The 26664-nt window shown below is 39.1% G+C and overlaps 1 protein-coding gene across 1 annotated transcript in view; it reads left to right on the forward strand.

Annotated features, from left to right (window-relative positions):
- PCDH15 (protocadherin related 15) overlaps window positions 1–26664 on the forward strand; it is an 833394-nt gene that overhangs the window by 716451 nt on the left and 90279 nt on the right. Inside the window, 1 exon segment of the mRNA XM_042960326.1 lies at window positions 21742–21869. Within this exon segment, the coding sequence (XP_042816260.1) occupies window positions 21742–21869 (128 nt within the window).

A 26664-nucleotide genomic window follows, 5' to 3' on the forward strand; every position in this document is an offset into this window, starting at 1 on the left:
CTCGTGACCAACACCATCCTGAAGCTCACCAAGACTTACCTCATTGGAAAAGAAGACATTACTCTCATCCAGGAATCCCAAGGGATTTAGCAGCTCAGTGTCAGATGCTCCTATCACTCAGGAACTAGGTCTTAGACCTTCTTTGTCAGGAAATGGGGTCAAAGACTAAGTGTTAGGACAAAACATTGTCATAGCACCCCTATTTACAAGAGGTTTTAGGAGCTCAGTGTAAGCAGCCAGGGTCAGCAGATAATATATATATATTTCTTACTGTTTCTCATATACTAATCCAAATGTGTACATGTACAGTATATATATATACGTGTTCATGCATACTTCTTTAGAATGTACCCAGCATGTAAATGTTTTGAAAATAGCAGGTATGCCAAAACACTTGGCAATTTTTATGGCCAACTCTATTGCTTTACATTTTAGGGTGATGGTGAGTACCTACTTGTCCATTATAACATTTAGTCACCAGAATAATCCTCTTGTCTTTCAACAGGTTACAGGTGAGAAGGCAGGGCTTTTTTCCTTGTCCGAATTCAGTCAAAAAGTACTCAAGGATGTGGAAAGGGGGTTTCTCATTTTGAATTCATGGTGTTCCTTGCCCAGTGCTCTCATGAAGAAGGGATAAAGGATATTTTCAGAAAGGACAAATAGAAACACTTGCACTGAGAAGATTTAATTTTAGCCCAGACTGTGCACATAGTCCTCTATTTCCCTGCCCCATTGTACCACTATTATCTCAGCCATGGGACAGATATAAAAAGTTGGGAAACCCTCAAAATTCCCTAGTAAAATGTTAGTTCTTCCTGTGGTTTTAGGCGTAAACTTACAAATACCTAATACCTAAATATTAATGTAGAATATGCTAGACTGTCCTCGCTTCCCATAAGTCACAAACTTTAGAGAGGTTTAAGGATTACACTGGATTTTTTAAATTTTCCAAACTGAAGGGAGGCCATAAAGTGAAATGGTTAAGAATACATGTTATCAGAAGTTTGGGTCTGAATCTTCTGACCCTTCTTCTGGTTGTACAATCTTGGACACATTGTTTGATCTCCCCAAGCCCCATTATCTGTATCAATAAAATGTGGATAATCAGTAAGTGTTATTATGGGATAAATGGAAGTAATGCACAGAAAAGCATTTGGCTGGGGAAATCTCAGCTTTTAAGTGGTGAGCATTATCACTGCATTAGCGGAACAAAATACCACAGATGAGGTGGTTTAGAAGTGTATTTTCTCACAGTTCTGGAGGCTAGAGGTCCAAGATCGAGGAGACATCAGGGTTGGTTTCTGGTGATGACTTTCTTCCTGGCTCATACATGGCCACCTTCTCTCTGTATCCTCACATGGGGGTGGGGCAACACAGAGCTAGACAGAGACAGAGAGGGACCTCTCCGGTCTCTGCTTCTAAGGTCACTAATCCTTTTGGATCAGGGTCCTACCCTATGACCTCATTTAACTTGAATGATCTCCATAGTGGCCCTCTGTCTAAATACAGCCACATCAAGGGTTTGTGCCTTAACATACGAGTGTAGGGAAGATACAATTCAGCCCATAGCAACTGTTCATGACCACTGTCAGTAATGCCATTTGTAAATGAGAAAGAGTTACAGATATTCCTGTGTTTGTATTCTCACAGAATTTTGCTTTTCCTAAATTTATCATTTGTGAGCATCCCAAAACCTTCCTCTTTCACGAATATGGTGCCTTTCCTAAAAGTATACTTTTTTTTTATTTTTTATTTTTTTTAATTTACATCCAAATTAGTTAGTATATAGTGAAGCAATGATATAAGTAGATTCCTGAATGCCCCTTACCCATTTAGCCCATCCCCCCTCCCACAACCCCACCAGCAACCCTCTGTTTGTTCTCCATATTTAGGAGTCTCTTTTGCTTTGTCCCCCTCCCTGTTTTTATATTATTTCTGTTTCCCTTCCCTTATGTTCATCTGTTTTGTCTTTTAAAGTCCTCATAGGAGTGAAGTCATATGATTTTTGTCTTTCTCTGACTAATTTCACTTAGCATAATACCCTCCAGTTCCATCCACGTAGTTGCAAATGGCAAGATTTCATTCTTTTTGACTGCTGAGTAATACTCCATTGTGTGTGTGTGTGTGTGTGTGTGTGTGTGTGTGTGTGTGTGTGTGTATACCACATTTTCTTTATCCATTCATCCATTGATGGACATTTGGGCTCTTTCCATACTTTGGCTATTGTTGATAGTGCTGCTATAAACATGGAGGTGCGTGTGTCCCTTCGAAACAGCACACCTGTATTCCGTGGCTAAATGCCTAGTAGTGCAACTGCTGGGTCGTAGGGGAGTTCTGTTTTTAGTTTTTTGAGGAACCTCCATACTGTTTTCCAGAGTGGCTGTACCAGCTTGCATCGCCACCAACAATGCAAAAGAGATCCTCTTTCTCCACATCCTCGCCAACATCTGCTGTTGCCTGAGTTGTTAATGTGAGCCATTCTGACAGGTGTGAGGTGGTATCTAATTGTGGTTTTTATGTGTATTTACCTGATGATGAATGATATTGAGCATCTTTTCATGTGTCGGTTGGCTATCTAGATGTCTTCTTTGGAGAAGTGTCTCTTCATGTCTTTGGCCCATTTCTTCACTGGATTATTTGTTTTTTGGGTGTTGAGTTTGATAAGTTCTTTGTAGATTTTGGATACTAACCCTTTATCTGATAATGTGATCTGCAAATATCTTCTCCATTCTGTCTGTTGACTTTTAGTTTTGCTGATTGTTTCCTTTGCTGTGCAGAAGCTTTTTATTTGGATGAAGTCCCCGTAGTTCATTTTTGCTTTTGTTTCTGTTGCCTCCAGAGATGTGTTCAATAAGAAATTGCTGCGGGCAAGATCAAAGAGGTTTTTGCCTGCTTTCTTTTCGAGGATTTTGATGGCTTCCTGTCTTACATTGAGGTCTTTCATCCACTTTGAGTTTATTTTTGTGTGTGGTGTAAGAAAGCGGTCCAGGTTCATTCTTCTGCATGTCGCTGTGTAGTTTTCCCAGCACCACTTGCTGAAAAGACTGTCTTTATTCAATGGGATATTCTTTCCTGCTTTGTCAAAGATTAGTTGCCCATATGTTTGTGGGTCCATTTCTGGGTTCTCTATTCCATTGATCTGAGTGTCTGTTCTTGTGCCAGTACCATACTGTCTTGATGATTACAGCTTTGCAGTGTAGCTTGAAGTCTGGGATTGTGATGCCTCCTGCTTTGGTTTTCTTTTTCAAGATCGCTTTGGTTATTCGGGGTCTTTTCTGGTTCCATACAAATTTTAGGATTGTTTGTTCTAGGTCTGTGAAAAATGCTGGTGTTATTTTGATAGGGATTATGTTGAATACGTAGATTGCTTTGGGTAGTATCGGCATTTTAATAATATTTGTTCTTCCTATCCAGGAGCATGGAATCTTTTTCCATTTCTTTGTGTCTTAAAGTTTACATTTTTTAACAACAGCACTAACATACTTTCTGTAGGCAGAATACTCCCTCCACCAAGAGATGTCCATGTCCTCAATCCCAGAGTCTGTGAATACATTACCTTGCATGGTAAGGGGTCCCCAGAAGTTTTGTAAACTAAGGATTTGAGATGGATGGCTTACCCTGGATTATCTGAGTGGGCTCAATGTAATCACAGGGGTCCTTATAGGTAAAAGGAGGCAGGACAGCCAGGGTGAGGGAAATGCAGATTGAGAAGGACTCCAGGGGCCACTGAGGCCCTTGAAGATGCAAAGGGACCAAGGCCACGGAGCGCAGGCCGTCAGCTTGGTGAAGCTGGAAAAGGCAAGAAAACAGATTTGTCTCCAGAGCCCCCAGAAAGAAAGGAATGCGGACCTGCCCACGTCTTCATTCTAGCCCAGGAAAACGCACTCTGACCTACACAACCGTAACATACGTTTGTATTATGTGAGCCACTGATTTATAGAAACAACAGGAAACTAATACAACATCCACATTTCCTTTTCATTAAAGGGTAGAGGCTGCTGTCTCTGCTTCTACACACTTTAACATGTTATTTTATTATTTGTTTAAATGTCTATTTATTTTGAGAGAGAGAGAGAGAGATAGAGAGTGTTGGGGGGCAGAGAGAGAGGGAGAGAGGGAATCCCAAGTAGGCTCCAGAACAGAGCCTGATGTGGGGCTCGAACTCGCGAACCGTGAGATCGTGACCTGAGCCGAGATCAAGAGCCAGATGCTTAACCAACTGAGCCCCCCAGGTGCCCCTAACATTATTATTTCAAATGCTGTTTTTTCTCCTCCTTCAGCAATACCATAGTCATTTTTATCTTCTTCAAATAGTTTCTCATTACTCTACGAGTGAGAACCAAATATAGAAGACATGACTGTGATAGTGTGCCCTTTGACGTAGGCTGATCCTTTTATTCAGAAATCTTTTATTTCATTTCTACTATTTGCTAGCCTGTATTCTAGAAACTTGGGGGAAATTATCTCTAGTCTCGAAAGGGTAGTTACCTGGTTTCTGTTGGAGATTTTATTCTTGTTATGGAGAGAGACCTGGGTATGAATTTCAGCCATGCTTAGATAGAAAGTCTGGCTCTTCCTTATAGTAGTTGAGTTATTCTCTTTAAGTCTTCGTTTCTTTATCTGAAAAGCAGAAATGACAGTATCTATTTCATGGATCATTTAAAAGGTTTTAAAAAAGATAGTGGAAACAAAGCAGCTAGTACAAGAGACCAATGCAGAGAAACTATCCTAAAGAGAGTAATGCCTCTCTTCCATTAAAACACAGCAAACCATAGTTGGCTTATTACATTTCTTCTTGATGGATTCTTCTTTACCTGTTTAGATGCAGCTCCTTTATGGTCTCAAGAAAGAAGAGTGTAATGTTTCTTTCCAGTTGTGTGTGTCTGTGTGTGGGTGTAGGATCATGTATGACAATTCAATATTGCCTATGTAACATTAGTCATTAAGTCAATGTACCTTTTAACATGCTTAGGAAATGGCATTTCCAAGACATGATCTTTTGCTTTTTGGGCTCATTTTTGTTTGTTTTTTTCTGTATTTAGATATTTTAACAAATTTATCAATCATTGCTTCTATTGAAATAAAACAGCTTTAGCCTTAAAGTATACTTTTTAACTGTATGTAAAATAAAAAAGACAGGGGTCATTTAATAGTATAGTCAAACATAATTATTTTTTTTCTCAGCTCTGGTACTGCATTTTAAGCTAAAAAGATCCCTATAGGCTCTTAATATCAGCAGAATGTTTTTACATCAAATATTGTATGGTGTGTCTATTTTTCTCAAAGAATCTTTGCTTTTTTAAATTAGTTCTGTAAATTTGTAGTCTTGTCATATAACCAAAAGTATGGATATCTAATAAGACAGTTTGCTCTTTAATACTGTAATTTGTAGTATTGTCATGTAAACAAAAGTATGGATATTTAATAAGACAGTTTTACCATATTTCCAATGTTGTTTCATTACTACTTAAATTCTTCTATTGGCAGGAAAAATGTGTATTTCCCAGTACATTATTTGATAGTCCCTATGTGATATACCATATGAAAACAATTTTCTTTTGTAATCTAGGGCTAGGAAACTTTATTTTTAAATTCTGTGGCATTGATATTCTTCCTCCTTTTGATGGTAATAACAATGTTACTAATACTTTCCCGCTTCTACCTTGAGAGTTCCAGAAGCTCTGAGTCCTGTTTGAAGTAGTGAAGTCACCACGTAATCAATATTTTACACATATTTGCCCATCATATGTAGTTCACTATGTGTAATTACTGCCGTGTTATTGATGAGAAACTTTAGCTCGAGGGTGCCTGGGTGGCCAGGCAGTTAAGCGTCCAACTTTGGCTCAGGTCATGATCTCATGGTTCCTGGGTTCGAGCCCCGCGTCCAGCTCTAGGCTGACAGCTCAGAGCCTGGAGCCTGCTTCTGATTCTCTGTCTCCCTCTCTCTCTGCCCCTCCCCTGCTCACCCCCCCCCCCTCAAAAATAAATAAACATTAAAAAAAAAGAAAATTAAAAAAAGAAACTTTAGCTCAGAAAAGATACCTAACCTGTGTAAGGTCACAGGGCGTACATGGGTTATTACTGGGAATTTGACCCAGATCCTACCTCCACAGCTTGTGCTTAAACTTTTACTTGACCATTTCACAACTACAGCATTTTTGTTGGTCTTTAAAGGTCCTGTCTTAAGCTACTTTGTGGAGAGAGTTGGTGTTTAATAGACACAAATGAATTAAAATAGTGTTTATTCTGTTTAATATGGGCCGAAAGAGACCAAGCTAAAGGTCATAATCATTGCCTTGCAAAGCCTCTAAATGTATCAGTTTGCTGTCACAAGATTAACACAAAATGCTGGCAGTCCCAGTGAAAAGAAACAATATTGCATTCTTAGCTTCTATTGTCCCAGTTACTCTTTACAGAGAAACTTGAGTTCATTAAATGTTCCTAATGGGAATATGTGTTAATATGGATACAAAGCCAAACTTCAGCTGATGTGGAGAAGATTATTCTTCTGATTATTTCCCCATCACCATTGTGGTAAAAGTGCCAATGTCATCATTTCCTTGGCTAAAAGACTTAGTTAAAAACAAGGATATGCTATAGTAATCTGAGGGGCAGCTTTCAAAGCCAATAGTTACATGCCGTCATTTCCCTAATTCAGTTACCTTTCAGCACACATGCACACAAAATGTATGTTTTAGATACAAGCAATTAAAAACATTCAAAGGCTAATTAAATCAACACCAAAGCTAAATTAGAAAACTATTAAAAGAACCTCAAAAGATTCATTCTCTCTTGCTGTCTAGCTACAGAAAATAAACTGTACATGTAAGTACAATTCTTGCAGAGCAAAAAGCTAAGAAATAAAAAACAGGTTTTTTTTTAATTATAACATACTTAATAATTTATTTTTCAAAAGAGCATGTGAATATATTGTATTCCTCTGAATTCCATCTAATGAAGAAACTATAGCATATTTCTTCCAAGCCTTTTTAAAATCAAAGCCTACCTTTTTTTTTTAACTGAATAACTATCTATAAACCCTTTAGTAAGATCAGATTAAGTTCTTATGTCAGATTATCTTTTTGCTCTTAAACAGTACTTTATGGAAAGAACCAATCATTTATCTGGCATATAAACTAAGGTAGAGGAACACAGAGGAAATTAACAATAGTATAAATACTATGAATCTCCAAAGTCATTCCAAATAGTTTTTAGAATTATGAAATGATCTCAGAGTCACTATTTTCCTCATATCAATATTTTTTTTTAAAAAATCTGTTACCTTTAAGAGAAGTATTCTTGATCTTAACAGGAACATGCATTTGTTTGGTACCATGGTTTTTAAAGGCTTAAACTATATTATCTTGTTTAATTTATGGGGATAAAATAGAGTGGATTATTTTATTTTATTTTATTTTATTTTATTTTATTTTATTTTATTTTTATTTAGGGGGTGTGAGGGTTTGGTAACAATTTCAGTCTGAATCAACATTTATTGAACACCTACTGTGTAGAAATCACAGTGCCTCTAAAGAATTAATTTATCAGTAAAGCATGTATGAAAATAATATCAATAGAAAAACAGCATGAAAAGGTATGTGTTTGTGTGTGTTTTCATGAGGAACTAATCATTTTTTTGGCATCAGCAAAGGAACAAAGTAGACCTGGTATTTCAAATATTTTGAAAGTTCTCTGCGTAGAATCATTGGAGAATATATGTCATTTACCGTCATTATGATACGTTTCAAAAACTCTATTTAATACATTAGACCATGAAGAATATATAAAAATAAGAAAAACACAATGATTGCTTTCAAGGTTTTAGAGTCAAGTGTATGTTTTCTAATCAGACTAAGCTCCTGTAATCCTAAGTATGACAGTAATTATTTCTTTGATGTATTTATCGGTAGTAATTAGAGATGTGATTGGAGTTTGGAACATTCAGGTGGAGGCCGTGTCAAAAGCAGAGGCCAGCGGGCACTGACAGGAGGGCAGGTGACCGGGATTGAACCCCTGACTTTAAAGAGCGCGGTCAGACTGGGCATGACCAATGTAGGATCAAATCCTTTCAGCCCATTTTGTTTGGAGTCCCACCTTACAGACATGTTCCTGCAGGCAGACTCAGGGCAAGGAGTTCTTATACGTCTACACAGTCTCTGCATTCTATCTTCACTCCTCTAATCTCTCCGTCTTTTGTTTTAACATCGGGTTTTTCAGCCTCATCACTATCCAGTTTGGACTTGATAACCGTTGCTGTGGGCGCCTGTCCTGTTCATCATGGGGTGTTTCTCGGCATCCCTGGCCTCTACTCTTTTCCAGCAGCAGGTCCCCTATCTCCCCACTCTCTGCAATTTTTACCACCAAAAATGTCTCCAGATGGGCAGAGGCAATCTTAGTCAAGAACTACTGCTTCAACTCCTTGGACCATTATTCAGAAAATCCTTTTTGAGAACCCGATGCAATGTAGGCAATAGATTCATTGTGTGGAAGGAAGAAACAGATTGATGTGGAGACACCAGGGGCTTCCTGTGTGAACTAACAGCACAGAATTAATTATTGAAAGTCAAGGGAAGAAGGAAAACAATCCAAACTAAATTTGATCTTGAAAAGCATGGAGTCAAGTTGAAGTTAATAGTGTTTCGAACACCACTTAGTCTTCTGAATGCCTTGCACTTCGTGGCGGAGGTCTGAAGGAACAGAAGGCTATGTGAGGAGATTCTGGGCTGACCCATACTTTCTTGTCTGAGCTTTACCATTAAGTGGCTCTGTCTTCTTCTCTGTCTTCAAACTTGTGAATCTCAAGGAGGTGTCTTCCATTCCCTCACCTGAGGCATCACTTCTGGAACTTCTTGGCTCACTGAAGGCAAAGGTGGTGCCCATAGAACAGGTTCTCTCCTACAAAATGAGAGAAAAAGAATGTCAGTGGGTGAAAGGAAATGAGGCACTACGCCCCCAGGTGCATAGGAAGATTATAATGTCTTTAAGTAAAACCCTTGCCAAATAAATCCACCATCCAGCTTGTAATTTCCTCCATCCCTGTGGGTCCCCTCCCAGTGCTTGTGTGGCCTCACCCAGAAGGGGGCTGAGGGGGTATTGGGACATCCGCCCTCGAAGTTGTGCCTCCCACACTATCTTCTTACCCATTTTGTCAATGCCGCTTTCCTTTTATCCTTCCGTAGTTGTCTTTTTCTGTTATGTGCTTCCTAACTGTCCTAAATAAACAATACAGTATACACACACACACACACACACACACACACACACACGCAAACACACACACAATTCTGCAAATACTCAAAAAAGACAAAAAACGGATTTCCTTAACGGAATTTAAATTAGAGCTGCTTCCAAATTTCTGCCTTTGAAGTAATGAAAACCTAACTTTGGTAGAAGACCATGACAGAGCTCTGAGTCCTTATACACGTGCCATGAAAGTGTGCAAGCCAAGGAATCCTGTGGTATCAGGTGCACTGTGTGTCCGTGGATCAGAAAGTCGAAGTGAACGTTATCCTGGTGATTAAACCATATGGGTGTCATCCATTTATTGTGTGACTTCCCAGTATTTATTTTATGTTGTTGGATTAGACATATCGCAATTCTTTTCCAGCTTTTGTCAGGTATAATTGGCAAATAAAGTTATTAAAGGATGTACAGCATGGTGATTTGATATGCGTATATATTGTGAAGTGACTGACCACAATCAAGTTACCAAGTACATCACCTTACGTGGTCGTAGTTACCATCCGTTAATTCACGTGTGTGTTTGCTGACAACATGGAAAACCTACTCTCCGCGGACCCCAAGTGTCCAAGGCAGTGACCAACTAGTCACCATGGTGTCCCCCGGAGCCTCAGAACTTCATCGTCCTGTAACTGCAAGTCAGTCCCTTTGACCAGGGCCTCCCCATCACCCCTGCCCCTCCCCCAAGTCTGCTGTTGCCACGAGTTCTACTGTTTCTGCATGTAAGTGAGATCGTACAGGACTTGTCCTTCTTTGTCTGACTTATTCCATTTAACAAAATGCCCTACAGGCTCATCCATGTGTCCCTCACTTCATTTTCTACCTCAGGATTCTCTTGGGATTCTCTCTCTCTCTCTCTCTCTCTCTCGGATTCTCTCTCTCTCTCGGGATTCTCTTTGTTCTCTCTCTCTCTCTCTCTCTCCCTCTCTCTCCGCCCCTCCCCTGCTCATGCTAGCTCTCACACTCCCTCTTGCTGTAAAATAAAAAATAATAAAAATTAAAATGAAAAATATTTTCAAATATGTTCCCATAGATGTACAGAATAATTATTTGTACTATTAATCACACTTTGGTGCTGCTTTTTTTCCCATTTCAATAAAATTGTGACTGCACAAAACTGCAGTGTATGAAATGCAATAAGGTTGTAGTGGTTATTATAAAGTTATTGGGTATAAAAATAGAAAGATGAGATTTACATGGAACCCATCAGCATTATACACTGAGTGTATATAAAATATATACAATATTTTCTCTCCACTTCTTTTTCCGGCAGATGAGTTAGAAATTGTGCAGTTCAGTAGCACAGATTTACGATCCAATTCCAATGCAGTTTTATTAAACTGCAGGGTTGTTAGGCAAATATTTTTAAAAATCAAGGCAAGAAACTAACACACACCATATTGAAAGAAGTTAGACCCAAGAAGAGCAACCAAAAACAATTTTTTATTAAAACAATAAAAAACAACAAAAACTCAAAATTAGGTATGTTACATATATGTATGTTTTATTATTATTATTATTATTATTATTATTATTATCCTTATTGTTATGTAAAGATGTCCAAACCTGGCAGAGGAAAACTACATGAAAAATTTAAATAGATAATTCAGTCCTGTGATTATTCTTTCATAATCATGCTTCCCCTTCTCCTATAATTACATGGAAATACAATCAATTTATTTTATGGTTTATTTAAAGCGCTGATGGGGCACCTGGTTGGCCCAGTCAGTTGAGCATCTGACTTCGGCTCAGGTCATGATCTCACGGTTGGTGAGTTCGAGCGCTGCATGGGGCTCTGTGCTGACAGCTCAGAGCCTGGAACCTGCTTTGGATTCTGTGTCTCCCTCTCTCTCTGCCCCTGCCCTGCTCACTCTCTGTCTCTCTCTGTCTCTCAAAAATGAATAAACATTAAAAATTTTTTTTAAAAAAGAAAAGAAACACCAAATGAAATATGGTTAATTTCTGTATCAGTCTCATAACAAATATGGACTTAATTAAGCACAATTGATACTGAATCGTGATATCTTATGTAGTAATGATGTTTGTGAGATAAGTATTTTATAATAGGAAACCTTGAAAAACTTTAGTCCAGATGTTAAAGTGGGATAAATTATGTTACAGAAAATTAACACTCATTGAATATCAATAGTGTAAGTAGGTATTTAGCTAGATATTTCTACGCATATTAATTTTAGAGAATTTTAATGGCTGCTAAACTGATATCTTAAAGAATTATTTTACTGCAGTCTCTCTGGAATTTGTAAAGTGTATACATGTGATATTTGTATTAGCATATACGTGTCGCTTTAAATTACAACACTGAGCTTCCCATGATTTCCCAATACCTAAGGAACTATGAGGGTTCTAAAAGATTTGGTAAAGCACAAATTATCCCTGATGACATCATTCATTTGCATCTGGGTCTCAACCTTCCGTCATCATCTTGTAAAGTGTCAGAAGGGAAGCAGAGAAGCTTCAGAGTGGAAGTTTATTCCTTTACAATGAGCTTAAAATCAACCTTTACTTTCTCAAGTACTGCAAATAGGGACTGTAACTAATGTGGTCATTAATCAAGAACATAAAAATTTTAAAGGTGATATTGTAGATTAGGATTCCTTTTGTTTAAAAAAAAAAAAAAACAAAAAAAAAAAAACGTTAAATCCAGTGCTGTTATCTCCTTGGATTCCAGAGATAAAAATGGTCAGCTGGGAAGATGAAAGTGTTTTTCATATTGGCGAACTCGGGTGGCAGCCGGCCAGGGTGCAGTTAGGAACCCTGGCTCTGCAGGACGGGCACAGGGACTCTGCCATTAGCCCTGCCCCCTGCTGACCCCCTTCTCTGTTGACCTGGCCCCTGTTGATTCTGACTCTTCCAGTTCGGGAATGGTGAGAAAGTAAGAGGCAAACTAAATGGGTAGCAGCAGGGTAGGGTTAAAAACTTGGGGGTGATAAGTCTCTTGTCTCTCTGAACTTTTTCAGGGCAAGCAAGAAAGCAGCCTGTTTCTAAGTTTTCGCTAAGACAGTGAAGGTTATCCATTCATTTATTTAATCCACACAGATCTATTGTTCACCCGCGATGTGCTCACCGTGCTAGTAGGTCAGTGTTAATTGGTTATAGTTGGGATACAATAACGCAACACAATTAGCATAGCCCTGATAAATAATCTGTAGCTCAATCGCCTTATATTTGATCTTAATTGGAATGCGTGAGAAAAGATCACACAGGTACTACATCAGAATACTTCTACAAAGTGGATCTCCCTTTTCTGCAAAGTGGTTACCCACTCATTCCCCATTTTCTCTGCTTTGTGAGTTATTTTTCTACACCGGATTTTAGTAAAGAGTCATTTGTGGATTAGTAACAGGTGCTACATTTCTCATTAAAGGGGTGATGATTGAAGGGGTGAGATTCTAACATTTGATACAGAAATGTGTCCTTTATGGCATATTTACTATGGCAGACATTATACACCCAGTGGATATGAGTCACGCAGCAGTCTTCTCTCCAGCTACATCTTTTCAGTGGATGAATGGTCGCTTGTGGCCATGATTAAACTTGTTTTCTATTTGTGGACATAATCCCTTCACCCAACCATTGATTACTTTCTTTTTTTGTTGTTGTTTTGTTTGGGTTTGTTTTAAACTTAGTTTTTATTTGAAACCGAATTTCACATAATTGACTTCTGTGCTTACCTGAAATTTTTGCTTTTTAAAATTTAGTTTCACACCATCAACAATATAAAGCAACTTTGCTCAGATTAAGATATAACTTTTGAAAATTAGTGGACCAGTTGTAATTTTTCCACGATTGTTCTCTTATTTAATGGTGCGTTACAGTTGTCTTTAGAATTCTCATGTTGAATAACCATAAATAGAGTGAGCATTCACTTGCAGACATACATGAGTTCAGTAAATTATTGTGTGAATCTGTGTTAGGATTTGAACTGATCTTAGGTTTAAAGTTTTGTTGCCATTTCGTTTTCCTTCATTTCTTTAGTTTAGAGGTCAAAGGTCATACCAAAAACACTGAAGCTTCTGGGTGTCATAACTTTCTGGGCTTGAGACCATGGAGTTTCCAGAACCATTTAGATTGAAGAGAATTAGCTAGAAAGCACTGTTTCACCTTTGAAAGTGACAACTGTATAATTCCAGAGTCATTATGGAAGCAGGACAAATTTCCTAAGGGTGAACAAGCACAGGTGAACATCTTTGTGAGGAAATTCTTATGACTGTTAACCCCCAGGTTAGAGGGCAACATTGGTTCAAAGATTGTAGAACAATGAAAAAGAGAGAAAATGTGATCATTATTTAAAATACTTTGGAAAGTATATTTTTCATGGGTATTCAATTTGAAAAGATGAATGAGTTAAAATGAGCACAAGAGAGGCTTGTATGGATAGAGCTATTTCAAACTGGTTTCATAAAAAGAATAACATTCTTATTCACACAATTTAATTTGTGTAGAAGAAAGGAAAACCCCTAGAGCAGACATTTGAGGATTGTCTGACCATCATCCACCCAGTCTCTTCTGAGAACTTCTTAATTTTTTATCTGATGAACTCAGATAAAACCTGAGACATAGTGATCAAGGAGTGGTTATTGAAACCAGAGCAGTCTTTAATGTTTTCAAACTGGAAAATGGTGTGTGGGGGGGTGGGGAGTTATTTGGTATTACGTGATTTTTTTTTAACTTGGTTTTTTTTTTTTTTTTTGAATTTACATCCAAATAAGTTAGCATACAGTGCAATAATGATTTCAGAAGTAGATTCCCTAGTGCCCCTTACCCATTTAGCCCATCCCCCCTCCCACAACCCCTCCAGGAACCTTCAGTTTGTTCTCCATATCTATTAGTCTCTTCTGTTTTGTCCCCCTCCCTGTTTTTGTGTTACTTTTGTTTTCCTTCCCTGATGTTCATCTGTTTTGTCTCTTAAAGTCCTCATATGAGTGAAGTCATAGGATTTTTGTCTTCCTCTGACTAATTTCACTTAACACCCTCTAGTTCCATCCACGTAGTTGCAAATGGCAAGATTTCATTCTTTTTTGATTACCAAGTAATACTCCATTGTATATACATATACCACATCTTCTTTGTCCATTCATCCATTGATGGACATTTGGGCTCTTTCCATACTTTGGCTATTGTTGATAGTCTCCTTTGCTGTGCAGAAGCTTTTTATTTTGATGAGGTCCCCGTAGTTCATTTTTGCTTTTGTTTCCCTTGCCTCCAGAGACGTGTTGAGTAAGAAGTTGCTGCAGCCAAAATCAAAGAGGTTTTTGCCTGCTTTCTCAAGGATTTTGATGACTCCGTGTCTTACATTTAGGTCTTTCATCCATTTTTTAGTTTATTTTTGTGTATGGTGCAAGAAAGTGGTCCAGGTTCATTTTTTGCCTGTCACTGTCCAGTTTTCCCAGTATCACTTGCTGAAGAGACTGTCTTTATTCCACTGAATATTCTTTCCTGCTTTGCCCATACGTTTGTGGGTCCATTTCTGGGTTCTCTATTCTGTTCCATTGATCTCAGTGTCTGTCTTGTGCCAGTACCATACTGTCTTGATGATTACAGCTTTGTAGTATAGCTTGAAGTCCGGGATTGTGATACCTCCTGCTTTAGTTTTCTTTTTAAAGATTGCTTTGGCTACTCGGGGTATTTCTGGTTCCATACAAATTTTAGAATTGTTTGTTCTAGCTCTGTGAAGAAGGCTGGTGTTGTTTTGATAGGGATTGCATTGAATATGTAGATTGCTTTGGATAGTATTGACATTTTAACATTATTTGTTCTTCCTATCCAGGAACATGGAATCTTTTTCCATTTATTTTTTGTGTGTCTTCTTCAATTTCTTTCACAAGCTTTCTGTAGTTTTCAGTCTATAGATTTTTCACCCCTTTGGTTATATTTATTCCTAGGTATTTTATGGTTTTTGGTGCAGTTGTAAATGGGATCGATTCCTTGATATCTCTTTCTGTTGCTTCATTGTTGGTGTGTAGGACTGCAACCGATTTCTGTGCATTGCTTTTATATCCTGCAACTTTGCTGAATTCATGAATCAGCTTTAGCAGTTTTTTGGTAGAATCTGTAGGGTTTCCCACATAGAGTATCATGTCATCTGCAAAGAGTGGAAGTTTGACCTCCTCCTGGCCTATTTGGATGCCTTTTATTTCTTTGTGCTGTCTGATTGCAGAGGCTAAGACTTCCAATAGTGTGTTGAGTAACAGTGGTGAGAGTGGACATCCCTGTCTTGTTCCTGACCTTAGGAGGAAAGCTCTCAGTTTTTCCCCATTGAGGATGATATTAACGTTGGGTTGTTCATATATGGCTTTTATGATCTCGAGGTATGCTCCTTCTATCCCTACGTTCTTGAGAGTTTTTATCAAGAAAGGATGCTGTATTTTGTCAAATGCTTTCTCTGCCTCTATTGAGAGGATCATATGGTTCTTGTCCTTTCTTTTATTGGTGTGATGAATCACGTTAATTGTTTTGTGGATATTGAACCAGCCCTGCATCCCAGGTATAAATCCCACTTGGTCGGGGTGAATAATTTTTTTAATGTATTGTTGGTTCTGGTTGGCTAATATCTTGTTGAGGATTTTTGCCTCCATGTTCATCAGGGAAGTCGGTCTATAGTTCTCCTTTTTAGTGGTCTCTGTCTGGTTTTGGAATCAAGGTAATGCTGGCTCCATAGAAAGAGTTTGGAAGTTTTCCTTCCATTTCTGTTTTTTGGAACACCTTCAAGAGAATAGGTGTTAACTCTTCCTTAAATGTTTGGTAGAATTCCCCTGGAAATGCATCTGGCCCTGGACTTGTTTGTTGGCAGATTTTTGATGACTAATTCGAGTTCCTTACTGGTTATGGGTCTGTTCAAATTTTCTATTTCTTCCTGTTTCAGTTTTGGTAGTGTGTATGTTTCTAGGAATTTGTCCATTTCTTCCAGATTGCCCATTTTATTGGCATACAATTGCTCATAATATTCTCTTATTATTGTTTTTATTTCTGCTGTGTTGGTTGTGACCTCTCCTCTTTCATTCTTGATTTTGTTTATTTGGGTCCATCCCTCTTTCTTTTTGATCAAACTGGCTAGCGGTTTATCAATTTTGTTAATTCTTTCAAACAACCAGCTTCTGGTTTCATTGATCTGTTCTACTGTTTTTGTTTTTGTGTGTGTTTTTTGTTTTTTGTTTTTTTTGGTTTTGATAGCATTAATTTCTGCTCCAATCTTTATTATTTCCTGACTTCTGCTGGTTTGGGGTTTTATTTGCTGTTCTTTTTCCAGCTCCTTAATGCGTAAGGTTAGGTTGTGTATCTGAGATCTTTCTTCCTTCATTAGGAAGGCCTGGATTGCTATATAGTTTCCCCTTATGACCACCTTTGCTGTGTCCGAGGTTTTCAGTTGTGGTGTTATCATTTTCATTGACTTCCATCTACTTTTTAATTTCCTCCTTAACTGCTTGGTTAGCCCATTCATTCTTTAGTAGGATGTTCTTTAGTCTCCAAGTATTTGTTTCCTTTCCAAATTCTTTCTTGTGGTTGATTTTGAGTTTCATAGCATTGTGGTCTAAAAATATGCACAGTATGATCTTGATCTTTCGTACTTACTTAGGGCTGATTTTTGTCCCAGTATATCGTCTATTCTGGAGAACGTTCCATGTGCACTGGAGAAGAATATATATTCTGCTCTTAGGGTGAAATGTTCTGAATATATCTGTTAAGTCCATCTGGGCCAGTGTGTCATTCAAAGCCATTGTTTCCTTGTTGATTTTTTGATTAGATGATCTGTCCATTGCTGTGATTGGGGTATTGAATTCTCCTACTATTATGGTATTACTATCGATGAGTTTCTTTATGTTTGTGATTGATTTATATATTTGGGTGCCCCCACAGTTGGCATATAAATGTTTACAATTGTTAGGTCTTCTTGGTGGATAGACCGCTTGATTATGATATAATGCCCTTCTGCATCTTTTGATACACTCTTTATTTTAAAGTCTAGATTGTCTGATATAAGTATGGCTACTCTGGCTTTCTTTTGTTGACCATTAGCATGATAGATGATTCTCCATCCCCTTATTTTCTTTTTTTATTTAACTTTATTTTTTATTTTTTAAAATTTACATCCAAATTAGTATATAGTGAAGCACTGATTTCAGTAGATTCCTTAATGCCCCTTACCCATTTAGCCCATCCCCCCTCCCACAACGCCTCTCCATCCCCTTATTTTCAATCTGATGGTGTCTTTAGGTCTAAAGTGGGTCTTTTGTAAACAGCATATAGATGGATCTTGTTTTCTTATCCATTCTCTTATCCTATGTCTTTTGATTGGAGCATTGAGTCCACTGATGATTAGAGTGAGTACTGAAAGATATGAATTACTGCCATTATGATGCTTGTAGGAGTTTCTGGTGGTGTTTTCTGGTCCTTTCTAATCTTTGTTGCTTTTGGTATTTATGTATATATATATATTTTTTTCATCTTTTCTCCCCTCAGAAAGTCCCCCTTAAAATTTTTTGCAGGGCTAGTTTCAAACTCCTTTAATTTTTGTTTGCCTGGGAAACTTTTTATCTCTCCCTCTATATTGAATGATAGCCTTGCTGGATAAAGAATTCTTGGCTGCATATTTTTCTGATTCAGCACATTGAATATATCCTGCCACTTCTTTCTGGCCTGCCAAGTTTCTGTGGATAGGTCTGCTGCAAACCTGATCTGTCTTCCCTTGCCGGTTAGGGACTACTTTTCCCTTGCTGCTTTCATGATTCTCTCCTTGCCTGAGTATTTTGTGAATTTGACTATGGTACGCCTTGTTGATGGTCATTTTTTTGTTGAATCTAATGGGGGTCCTCTGTGCTTCCTGGATTTTGATGTCTGTGTCTTTCCCCAGGTTAGGAAAGCTTTCTGCTGTGATTTGCTCACATAACCCTTCTACCCTTATTTCTCTCCCTCCCTCTTCTGGGACCCCTACTGTGGGAGGCCGGGCCCCAGTGCTGGGCTGAGACCGGGTCGAGCAACGGCTCCCTGTTGACTCAGCCAACCCGGTGGTTCCCTCTCCCATTCCCCCACTTTCATGGGCATACGAAAGCCTTGTCAAGGCTGAGAAAGTTAATTCCTGAAGCCTGTGGTCTGTGGGTGTTGGCAGTAATGTTACCTCCCCTTTTTCTACCCCGGGTCAAATAGAAACAAACATTGGAACTGTGTTTTGCTAGCAGTCTTATCAACAAGGTCTTGCTGTGACCCGTTTAGAAAATTCACAAGGTACACAGAACTAAATGTTTTGGTTGGCAGCGATCATGTGAAACCTGTTTATTCTTAGAATGGCCTGACCCATAAGAGTCTTGATATAAAAGATTGTGTACAGCAACAATAAAGCCGTCACTTGGGCCATCAGCCCAGGGGACCCTCCTGTTCCCAAACTGTCTTCTCGTCTCTCTTTTTTTTCTTACCTTCCCCTACCCTCAGGACCCTGATCTCGGTGTTTGTTGCGCCGGTCGCAACACCCTATGATTCTCATGTTGTTCCATTTAATGAGTCACTGATTCTCTAATTCTTAAATCATGCTCTTTTGACTTAATCTCCTTCTTTTTCTCTGCTTCCTCATTCTCTGTAAGTTTGTCCTCTATATCGCTGATTCTCTGTTCTGCCTCATCCATCCTTGCCGCCGCAGCATCCATCCGTGATTACAGCTCAGTTATAGTATTTTTAATTTCATTCTGGGTATTTTTTACCTCTTTTATCTCCACAGAATGGGATTCTAATCTATTTTCAACTTGAGCTAGTATTTTTATTATCGTGATTCTAAATTCTGGTTCAGACATGTTGCTTGTATCTGTGTTGGTTAAATCTCTGGTTGTCGTTTCTTGATACTCTTTCTTTTGGGGTGAATTCTTTCGTTTTGTCATTTTGAAAGGAGAAAAGGAGTTAATGAGGTAGAAAAATTAAAACTTAAAAAAAAAACACACACACAAAAATCTAACAAATGATGCTAGATCCTAGGTGTGTTTTGGTCTGGGTGTTAAAAGTCTTTTGACAGATTAGAGAAAAAAAAGGGAGAAAAAAAGGAAATGGTTTGAGAATTTGAAAAAATGAATACACTGAAGTAGACTAAAATGAGATGATGGGAGTAAAATAGAATTTGAAAAATTTACATAAAAGTAAAGAATATAGTAGAAAAAATTAAAATATTTTTAATAAAAATTAAAAATAAAAATGAATTTTTTCTCTTTCTGTATTCAAGAAAAAGAAAAGAAGCAAAAAAGACAAAAAAGAGAAATAGAGCAAAGAAATTGTTTGAAAATTTGAAAAAGTGAATACACGGTAGTAGACTAAAATAAAATGAAAGTAAAATGGAATTTGAAAAAATTTACATAAAATCAAAAAATACAGTAAAAAAATTTCACGAAAAATATTTTTAATAGAAATTGAAAGTAAAAATGAAGTGTTTCTCTTTCTGCATTCAAGAAAAAGAAAAGAAAAAGAGAAAAAAGAAAAAGAAAAAAGGAAATCGTTTGAAAATTTGAAAAGGTGAACACACTGACGTAGACTAAAATAAAATGATGGAAGTAAAATAGAATTTGAAAAAACTTACACAAAATTAAAAAATATAGTAATAAAAATTAAAGAAAAATATTTAATAAAAATTAAAAATAAGAATGAAATATTCTGTATTCAAGAAAAAGTGTAAAAGAGAAAAAAAAGAAAGAAAATTGAATAGATGGACCTGCTAACAGATTGAAATAGGACTCAAATGACTTCGTTTTCCCCTAGAAGTCAGACTCTGAAGCGCTTTATAGTCCCTAAACTAAGTAGGTGGTGAGACTTGTGTTCAAGGAGGGAGGTTGGCCCAGTTGGGCGGGGCTCAGTGTAACGGCTCCGTCCTCCACCAGATGGCGCTGCTCGCCTTCTGGGGTGGAGTGTTGCGGCGCTCTTGGGTGCTTATGCGCGTGCGCGGCAGAGGTGCAAATGGCGTCAGCCACCTACCCGGTCTGTTCTCCCGGGTCAGCAATCACGCACCTGTCCTCCGTCTTCAGCTCTCGGCCACGCCCCGCTTTCTCACTGTCCGTGACCAGGCCCCGGGCAGTACCTCTCTCCCGAGTTCTGTCTCAGACGCGGCTGTTTTCCTGGCCCCTTACTTCTGAAGGACCGCGGCTTTGACCCCTTCCGCCCTCTGCGGGAGGGTCTCACCCAGCAATGGCCGAATGAGCAATGGCCGAATGAGCAATGGCCGAGTGTCGGCCGCACCCAGGAACGCTTGCGGGACCCTGCTGCTGCCGGTGCCCGAGACTGCGGCCGGGTGCCAGCCCGCCCCAGAAAAAGTTCGTGAGACGGTGTAGCAAGTGCTTTTCAGGGATGATGGAAACTCACAACACGCATCTGGCACCAGGCTTCACCCTTAACGAGGGTGCTTGTTCCAGCCCCAGCGAATGTGGCCGTTTTCTGGGGTCTGCCGGGACCAGGGGGCTTCAACCGTCTCCACCAAGCGTCCTTCCAGCAGTGGAACCGCTTTTCCCCGTGTGGCCCGAGAATCTCCCGGACCCCACTCTGCTCCTGGGGATTCGCCCTTCCCATCAGAGCACCGCCAGGTAGGGAGCTGCGGAGTTGCAGCCTTTGCGTTACCCTTGTTTCCAGTCTTAATGGAATTGAAACCGTCTCCTTTCTACCCTTTTAGTGTAGTCCCTGCGGCTGTTTCCAATTTTGCACTTTCTCTCCAGCTGCTTTTGTGGAGGGGTGCTTTTATCGTATTCTCCCCGACCCCCACCCTCCCACCTCTCTCTGCCCTCAAAAGCTGTTCCCTACCTTTCGCGGCTTCTCGCTCCCCAAATTCATCTGTCCGCACAGCGTACCTGCTGACTTCTTTGGTTCAGGTTGTGCAGATTGTTGTGTTAATCCTCCAGTTAGTTTTCTAGGTGTGCAGGATGGTTAGTGTTGGTCTGGCTGGATTTCATGGACGTGAGACACACAAAAAACTTCCATGCTGTTCCCCCCTCTTGGCTCCCCTCCTCAACTATTGGTTACTTTCAGCCCTAAAATTAAAAAAAATATATATATTGTACATTATTAAACTGAGAGACTATCGTTGCTAGTTTTGCACTTAAGAATAAAAAAATATTGTTTTAGTTTATGTCAGTTTATATTATTTCATAAGGTGTTTATAAATTTATGTCACTTTGGTGTCATTGGTAGTGTATGTGAAGTGTTTCTGAACATGAACAGTTGAATTGTTTCATTGAAATTAGTAGAACACAATACTTTAGTGCCTATTAAATCAAGTAAAATGAATTGCCAAGACATTGTAATTAAAAGAAATAGCAGCAACTTCACATTATTATGCCGGAAGCAACATTTTCAGTGTCCTCTGTGTACCTCGGGGTATTAGACTTGCCTTTTGGGAATGACTTTCTGATATAAGCCATTTCCATTGTTTCAGTCAAAAAAAAAATACAGTAAGTATTTACTCCAGTGAAATTTTTTTCTAGTAAATAGCCACCAATTAAAAATATATTATTTCTTATCCTCCAGGCAATACGGCTAAAGTGTATATTGAAATTCAGGATGAAAATGATCATCCCCCAGTGTTTCAGAAAAAATTCTACATTGGAGGTGTGTCTGAAGATGCAAGAATGTTTACTTCTGTGCTCAGAGTTAAGGTAGGAGGACTTTTATTAACACACAGAGCTCAGGTAAAGAGCTCAGATTACAGGTAAACTGTAACCACGCAGTTTGCATTAACTGAGTAAGTACTCAGTATTCATGTGGTTTAAAAAAAAGTCTGAAACTCGGAGATACATGAGTTTAAGTAGCCAAACTAAATACAGATTAATTATGAGGCTCATACTATGGAACTTTTATGTTTTATTTTTACTACAAAAACAGGAAAAATTACTTATGATAATTTACACTGAGGGGCACCTGGGTGTCTCAGTCAGTTGAGCGAGTGATGTCGGCTCAGGCCATGATCTTGAGTTCATGAGTTCAAGCCCCACATGGGGCTCTGTGCTGACAGCTCTGAGCCTGGAGCCTGCTTCTGATTCTCTGTCTCCCTCTCTCTCTGCCCTCCCCCACTCATGCTCTGTCTCTGTCTCAGAAAGAAATACATTAAAATTTCTTTTTTAATTTACACTGAAAAAGATATTAAATCAGTAAAATGTATGTCTCCTAGTAGATTTTTATGCCTCCATACAGGCATTCAATAGGTTTAATTCAGGATAGCCCCAAAGATTGCAGAATGGAGTTTCTAGTGGCAAATATAAAATTGCCATTTCCTAGTAGAAGAAATAATAACGTATGGTTGCCTGGATGGCTCAGTTGGTTGAGTGTCTGACTTCAGCTCAGGTCATGGATCTTGCACTTTGTGGGTTTGAGCCCTGTGTCGGGCTCTGTGCTGACAGTTCAGAGCCTGGAGCCTGCTTCGGATTCTGTCTCCCTCTCTCTCTCTCTGTCGCTGCCCTGCTCGGGGTCTCTCTCTTTCAAAAATAAATAAACCTCAAAAAAAATTTTTAAAAAGAAGAAATAATTTAATAAATTATTTTTTCTGCAATATTATTTTAAAATTTAAAATCATAGTTAAACACAGGACTACTAATTTTACACTTTACTAAAAGTTAAAGAAAACTCAGATATGTCAGAAAAAATAGCAAATCTACTTTGAATTTTTAAAAAGCTCAATATCCAAGATTAACGTTGATAATTTTTTCACTTTTCTCCACTTAGTTATCATCAAAGATGTTGAAAGATTTTGTAAATGGCCAGCAGTACATAAAGTTGTACTAATTTTATTACTGAAAACTAAATTGATAGATACTGTATTACACAGGGAGAAAAGTTTGTAGGCTAGTGCATTTTAGATGCTTAATTATAGTTATTTTCCTGAAAGTATTTTAGGAATATATTTTTAAAAACTATTAATGTGCACACAGAAAACCTAAATTTTCCTGAGCAAATCCCACTCATGATCAGTTGCGTTTTTCTTTGTGTACCAGAACCATATGATTAGAACTCTTCTTACATATGGTTTTTCCATGTTCTGCACACCAAGTATGAAGGAGGAAAAGTCAACCAAGCAAATGCGCACATGTATTGTGCCTGCGAAATAGCTCCTTCATACACTGACCCCTGATGGGAATCACCACTTATAACTCAAAGTGGTCCACGAAAGGGTTGTTCTCATCATGTCTAAACCACATTATGATTTGCAAGTACAAAGCAACTCCAAAGAGTTTATTTTTATTGTATTTTACACTTTAGTTCCAAGAACTGTTGACTGATTCTGTTCACTTAGTCAATATTTTTTGAGTACTTATGTCCTTATGTAATGTCCTAGAAATTGACATACAGCAGTTCAAAAAACAATCAAACAAATAAAATCAAAGTTAACACCTTAGTAATATGGAAAAACTGGTGTAAGAAACAAATGATTGATAAAATCAGTAGCTATTTAATAGCTTAATTATAGTCATGTGGTCATGTGGTCAAGGGCATGACTTGCGTATTTCTAGGTAAGATACATTCTGCTCATTATGCTGTCAGGTCCCTAAAGCTAGATGGACTGAGAGGTCAGCATGGCTGGAAGGCTGGTTGGAGAGGAGATTGGAAACATAGCCCAGGACTAGAATATGGGGGTTCTCCTAGATGTGTTAGAAAGGAAGTCTTTGAACTGTTTTGTTCAGAGGCATGACATAATCCAGTATAAAAGGATTATCCTGGATGTTGGGCAGGTTGGAGTGGGGATGGTTAGCAGTGTTTTCAAACAAGAGTAGACAGGCCAACACATGACTTTCCAGGAGAGACTTGAAAGTGGACTGAACCACAGTGGTAGGCTGGGGCAGTGGTCACAAGGGAGTCAAAAACAGCCAAAAGGCTTTGCTGATGGATTATGTGTGGGGCATTAGAGGAAATCAAGATTGGTCCTGAGGTTTAGTTCCTAACAGGTCCCCATCCCTCCCCCATGTACTGTGGTATCAGAAATCAAGAATTCATCTTTAACTCTCATCTTTTTAGAGATTTTATGATGGGGGGAGGGGCTTGTTTAATATGGCAAGGCTGTTGCAGATGCAGAGAGAGAGAGAAGGAAGAGAGAGAGGGAGAGAGAGGGAGGTAAAGGGAAATGGAAAGAGGAAGGGGAGGGAGAAAAGGAGGGGGGCAGAAGGGGAGAAAGGGGAAGAGAGAGAGAAGGAGGGACAGGGACTTTAACACTGTATTGACGCAGATACGTGCTGTGATAATCAAGCCATCTAGGAAAGCACAAATTGCCCTGTGGACTCAGAGGAGGAGACATTTCACTTGGTGAAAGAGCTGAGTGCTCCCTGGAGGATGAAGAATTTGAGTGGCCCCCAAGGGTGGTTACATTTTCTCAAAGTGAAGCTTAAATGGGGCGGAGAGTCTCAGCAGAGGAAGCACAGGGAGCCAAACCCCAAAAGGAGAATGCGCTCCCTGGAACAGTGATTGGAGGCAGGAGCTCGGGAGGTGGTGGGAGTGATAAATCTTAGCTGGTGGACACTTCCCAGAGCTGCCTTTAGCCTTGACGCCTGGAATCTTCTCCTTTCCCAATTTAATCAGAGTGGGAGTGAGCTAAGCACTTCTTTTCAATTCACAAGTAGAGCAGCAAAAATCTTACTGGAAACAGCAAGATTCTGGGTCTGCCAGGCTCCGGGGTTTGATGGAGAGACCACTTAGCAAACAGGGAAGCAGCCCACGACTGGGAAGGAGGCTTTCACACCACTGTCTGTGAAGCAGGGGGCAGCAATACTGCATCTACTCTTCGTGCAAGTTTATTTCCTTTAGTTCATCGGGAAATGCATAATAATGCATTTTCAATTTTAAAAAATTGTGTATTATAGGAAGGGAAAGAGGAGACATTGTAGAATTGGCTAAGTAAGATGAGACTTTAAAATGTACTGGTAAATCAGGATGCCTTTGGCTCAGTCATTTGAGCATCTCACTTGGGCTCAGGTCATGATCTCACGGTCCGTGAGTTTGAGTCCCGCGTCGGGCTCTGTGCTGACTGCTTGGAGCCTGGAGCCTGCTTCGGATTCTGTGTCTCCCCCTCTCTCTGCCTTTCCCCTGTTTATTCTCTCTCTCTGTCTCTCTCTGTCTCTCTCTGTCTCAAAAATAAACAAACATTAACAAAAATTTTAGGGACGTCTGGGTGGCTCAGTTGGTTAAGTGTCCGACTTCAGCTCAGGTCATGAACTCACAGGTCATGGGTTCCAGCCCTGCGCTGGGCTCTGTGCTGACAGCTCAGAGCCTGGAGCCCACTTTGGAGTCTGTTTCTCCCCTCTCTCTGCCCCTCTCCCATTCATGCTCGCTCTCTCTCTCTCTCTCTCTCTCTCTCAAAAATAAATAAACATTTAAAAAAATAAAATATACTGGTAAATTGAATATACTTACTAGCTTAAAACACGGATAGTGGATTAAGGGTGTTACTAACACATGCTAAGGTAAAGGCAATACAATGAGAACATTATTGAAACAATTTGTGCTATATAAGTGATAATAAAAGAAAGCTGTGTATATATGCTCTGAAGTGGCATATCTAATATGCTTACAGACTGGTTCAAAGTTCACTTTTTTTAAGAAAATCTGTATTGTATTCCTGGTGTGTGGAAAATACAGAGGCGAGCAAAACAGACTCCCTTCTGCCCTTACAGAGTTAACATTCCAGTAACTAGACCGAAAAAGTAAATAAATAAGGCTTTATTTGGTCCCTGGCTCAAGAAGTTTGAATGTTCATGTCATGGTAAAGTACTTCCTAGATTGTGTCAAAAGGACACAGAACAAAAGTATTAGTTTGGGAGTATCCACCACATTTACTCTGGTTTGACGTCGATATCTCTGTCACAACTGATTCTACCAAATTGATTTCCATTGGTCACAAGCGATCGTTATTCTAATTTCAGGGAGAGGGAGAAGGAAATCAATAGTAATTTCTCTCTTCAGTCTTTAATACAAGAATTAGCATCAGTTAAAAGTATCACCTTTAGTTTATACCCAGAAGAACTGAAAGTAAGGAGGCAAGCTGGTTCCCTATTGTTCCTAGCATTATTATTATTATTCATAATAGCTAAGAGGTGGGAGCAATCTATGTATCCATTGGCAGGCGGAACGATGGGCATAATGAGGTACAAACAGTGGAATTTTATTCAGTCTTACAAAAGAAGGATATGTTGACATATGCTACATCATGGATAAACCCTGAAGACCATACGCCAAGTGAAATACGCAAGAAACAAACAGGCAAAGGTATACCTGCACTATGTGGGGTTCCCAGAATCATCCCATTCGTCGGGGTGGGGGGAGGGCAGCAGAGAGAGGGGAGTGGGGTAATTAGTGCTCAGTGGTTTCAGAGGTCCAATTTGGGAAGAAGAAAAAGCGCTACACAGGAACAGTGGTAACAGTCGCACAATAATGTAAATGGGCTCAAGGTAACTGATTTAGACGCTGAAC

This window comes from Panthera tigris, chromosome D2 (genome assembly GCF_018350195.1).
Source record: "Panthera tigris isolate Pti1 chromosome D2, P.tigris_Pti1_mat1.1, whole genome shotgun sequence".
Lineage (NCBI taxonomy): Eukaryota > Metazoa > Chordata > Mammalia > Carnivora > Felidae > Panthera > Panthera tigris.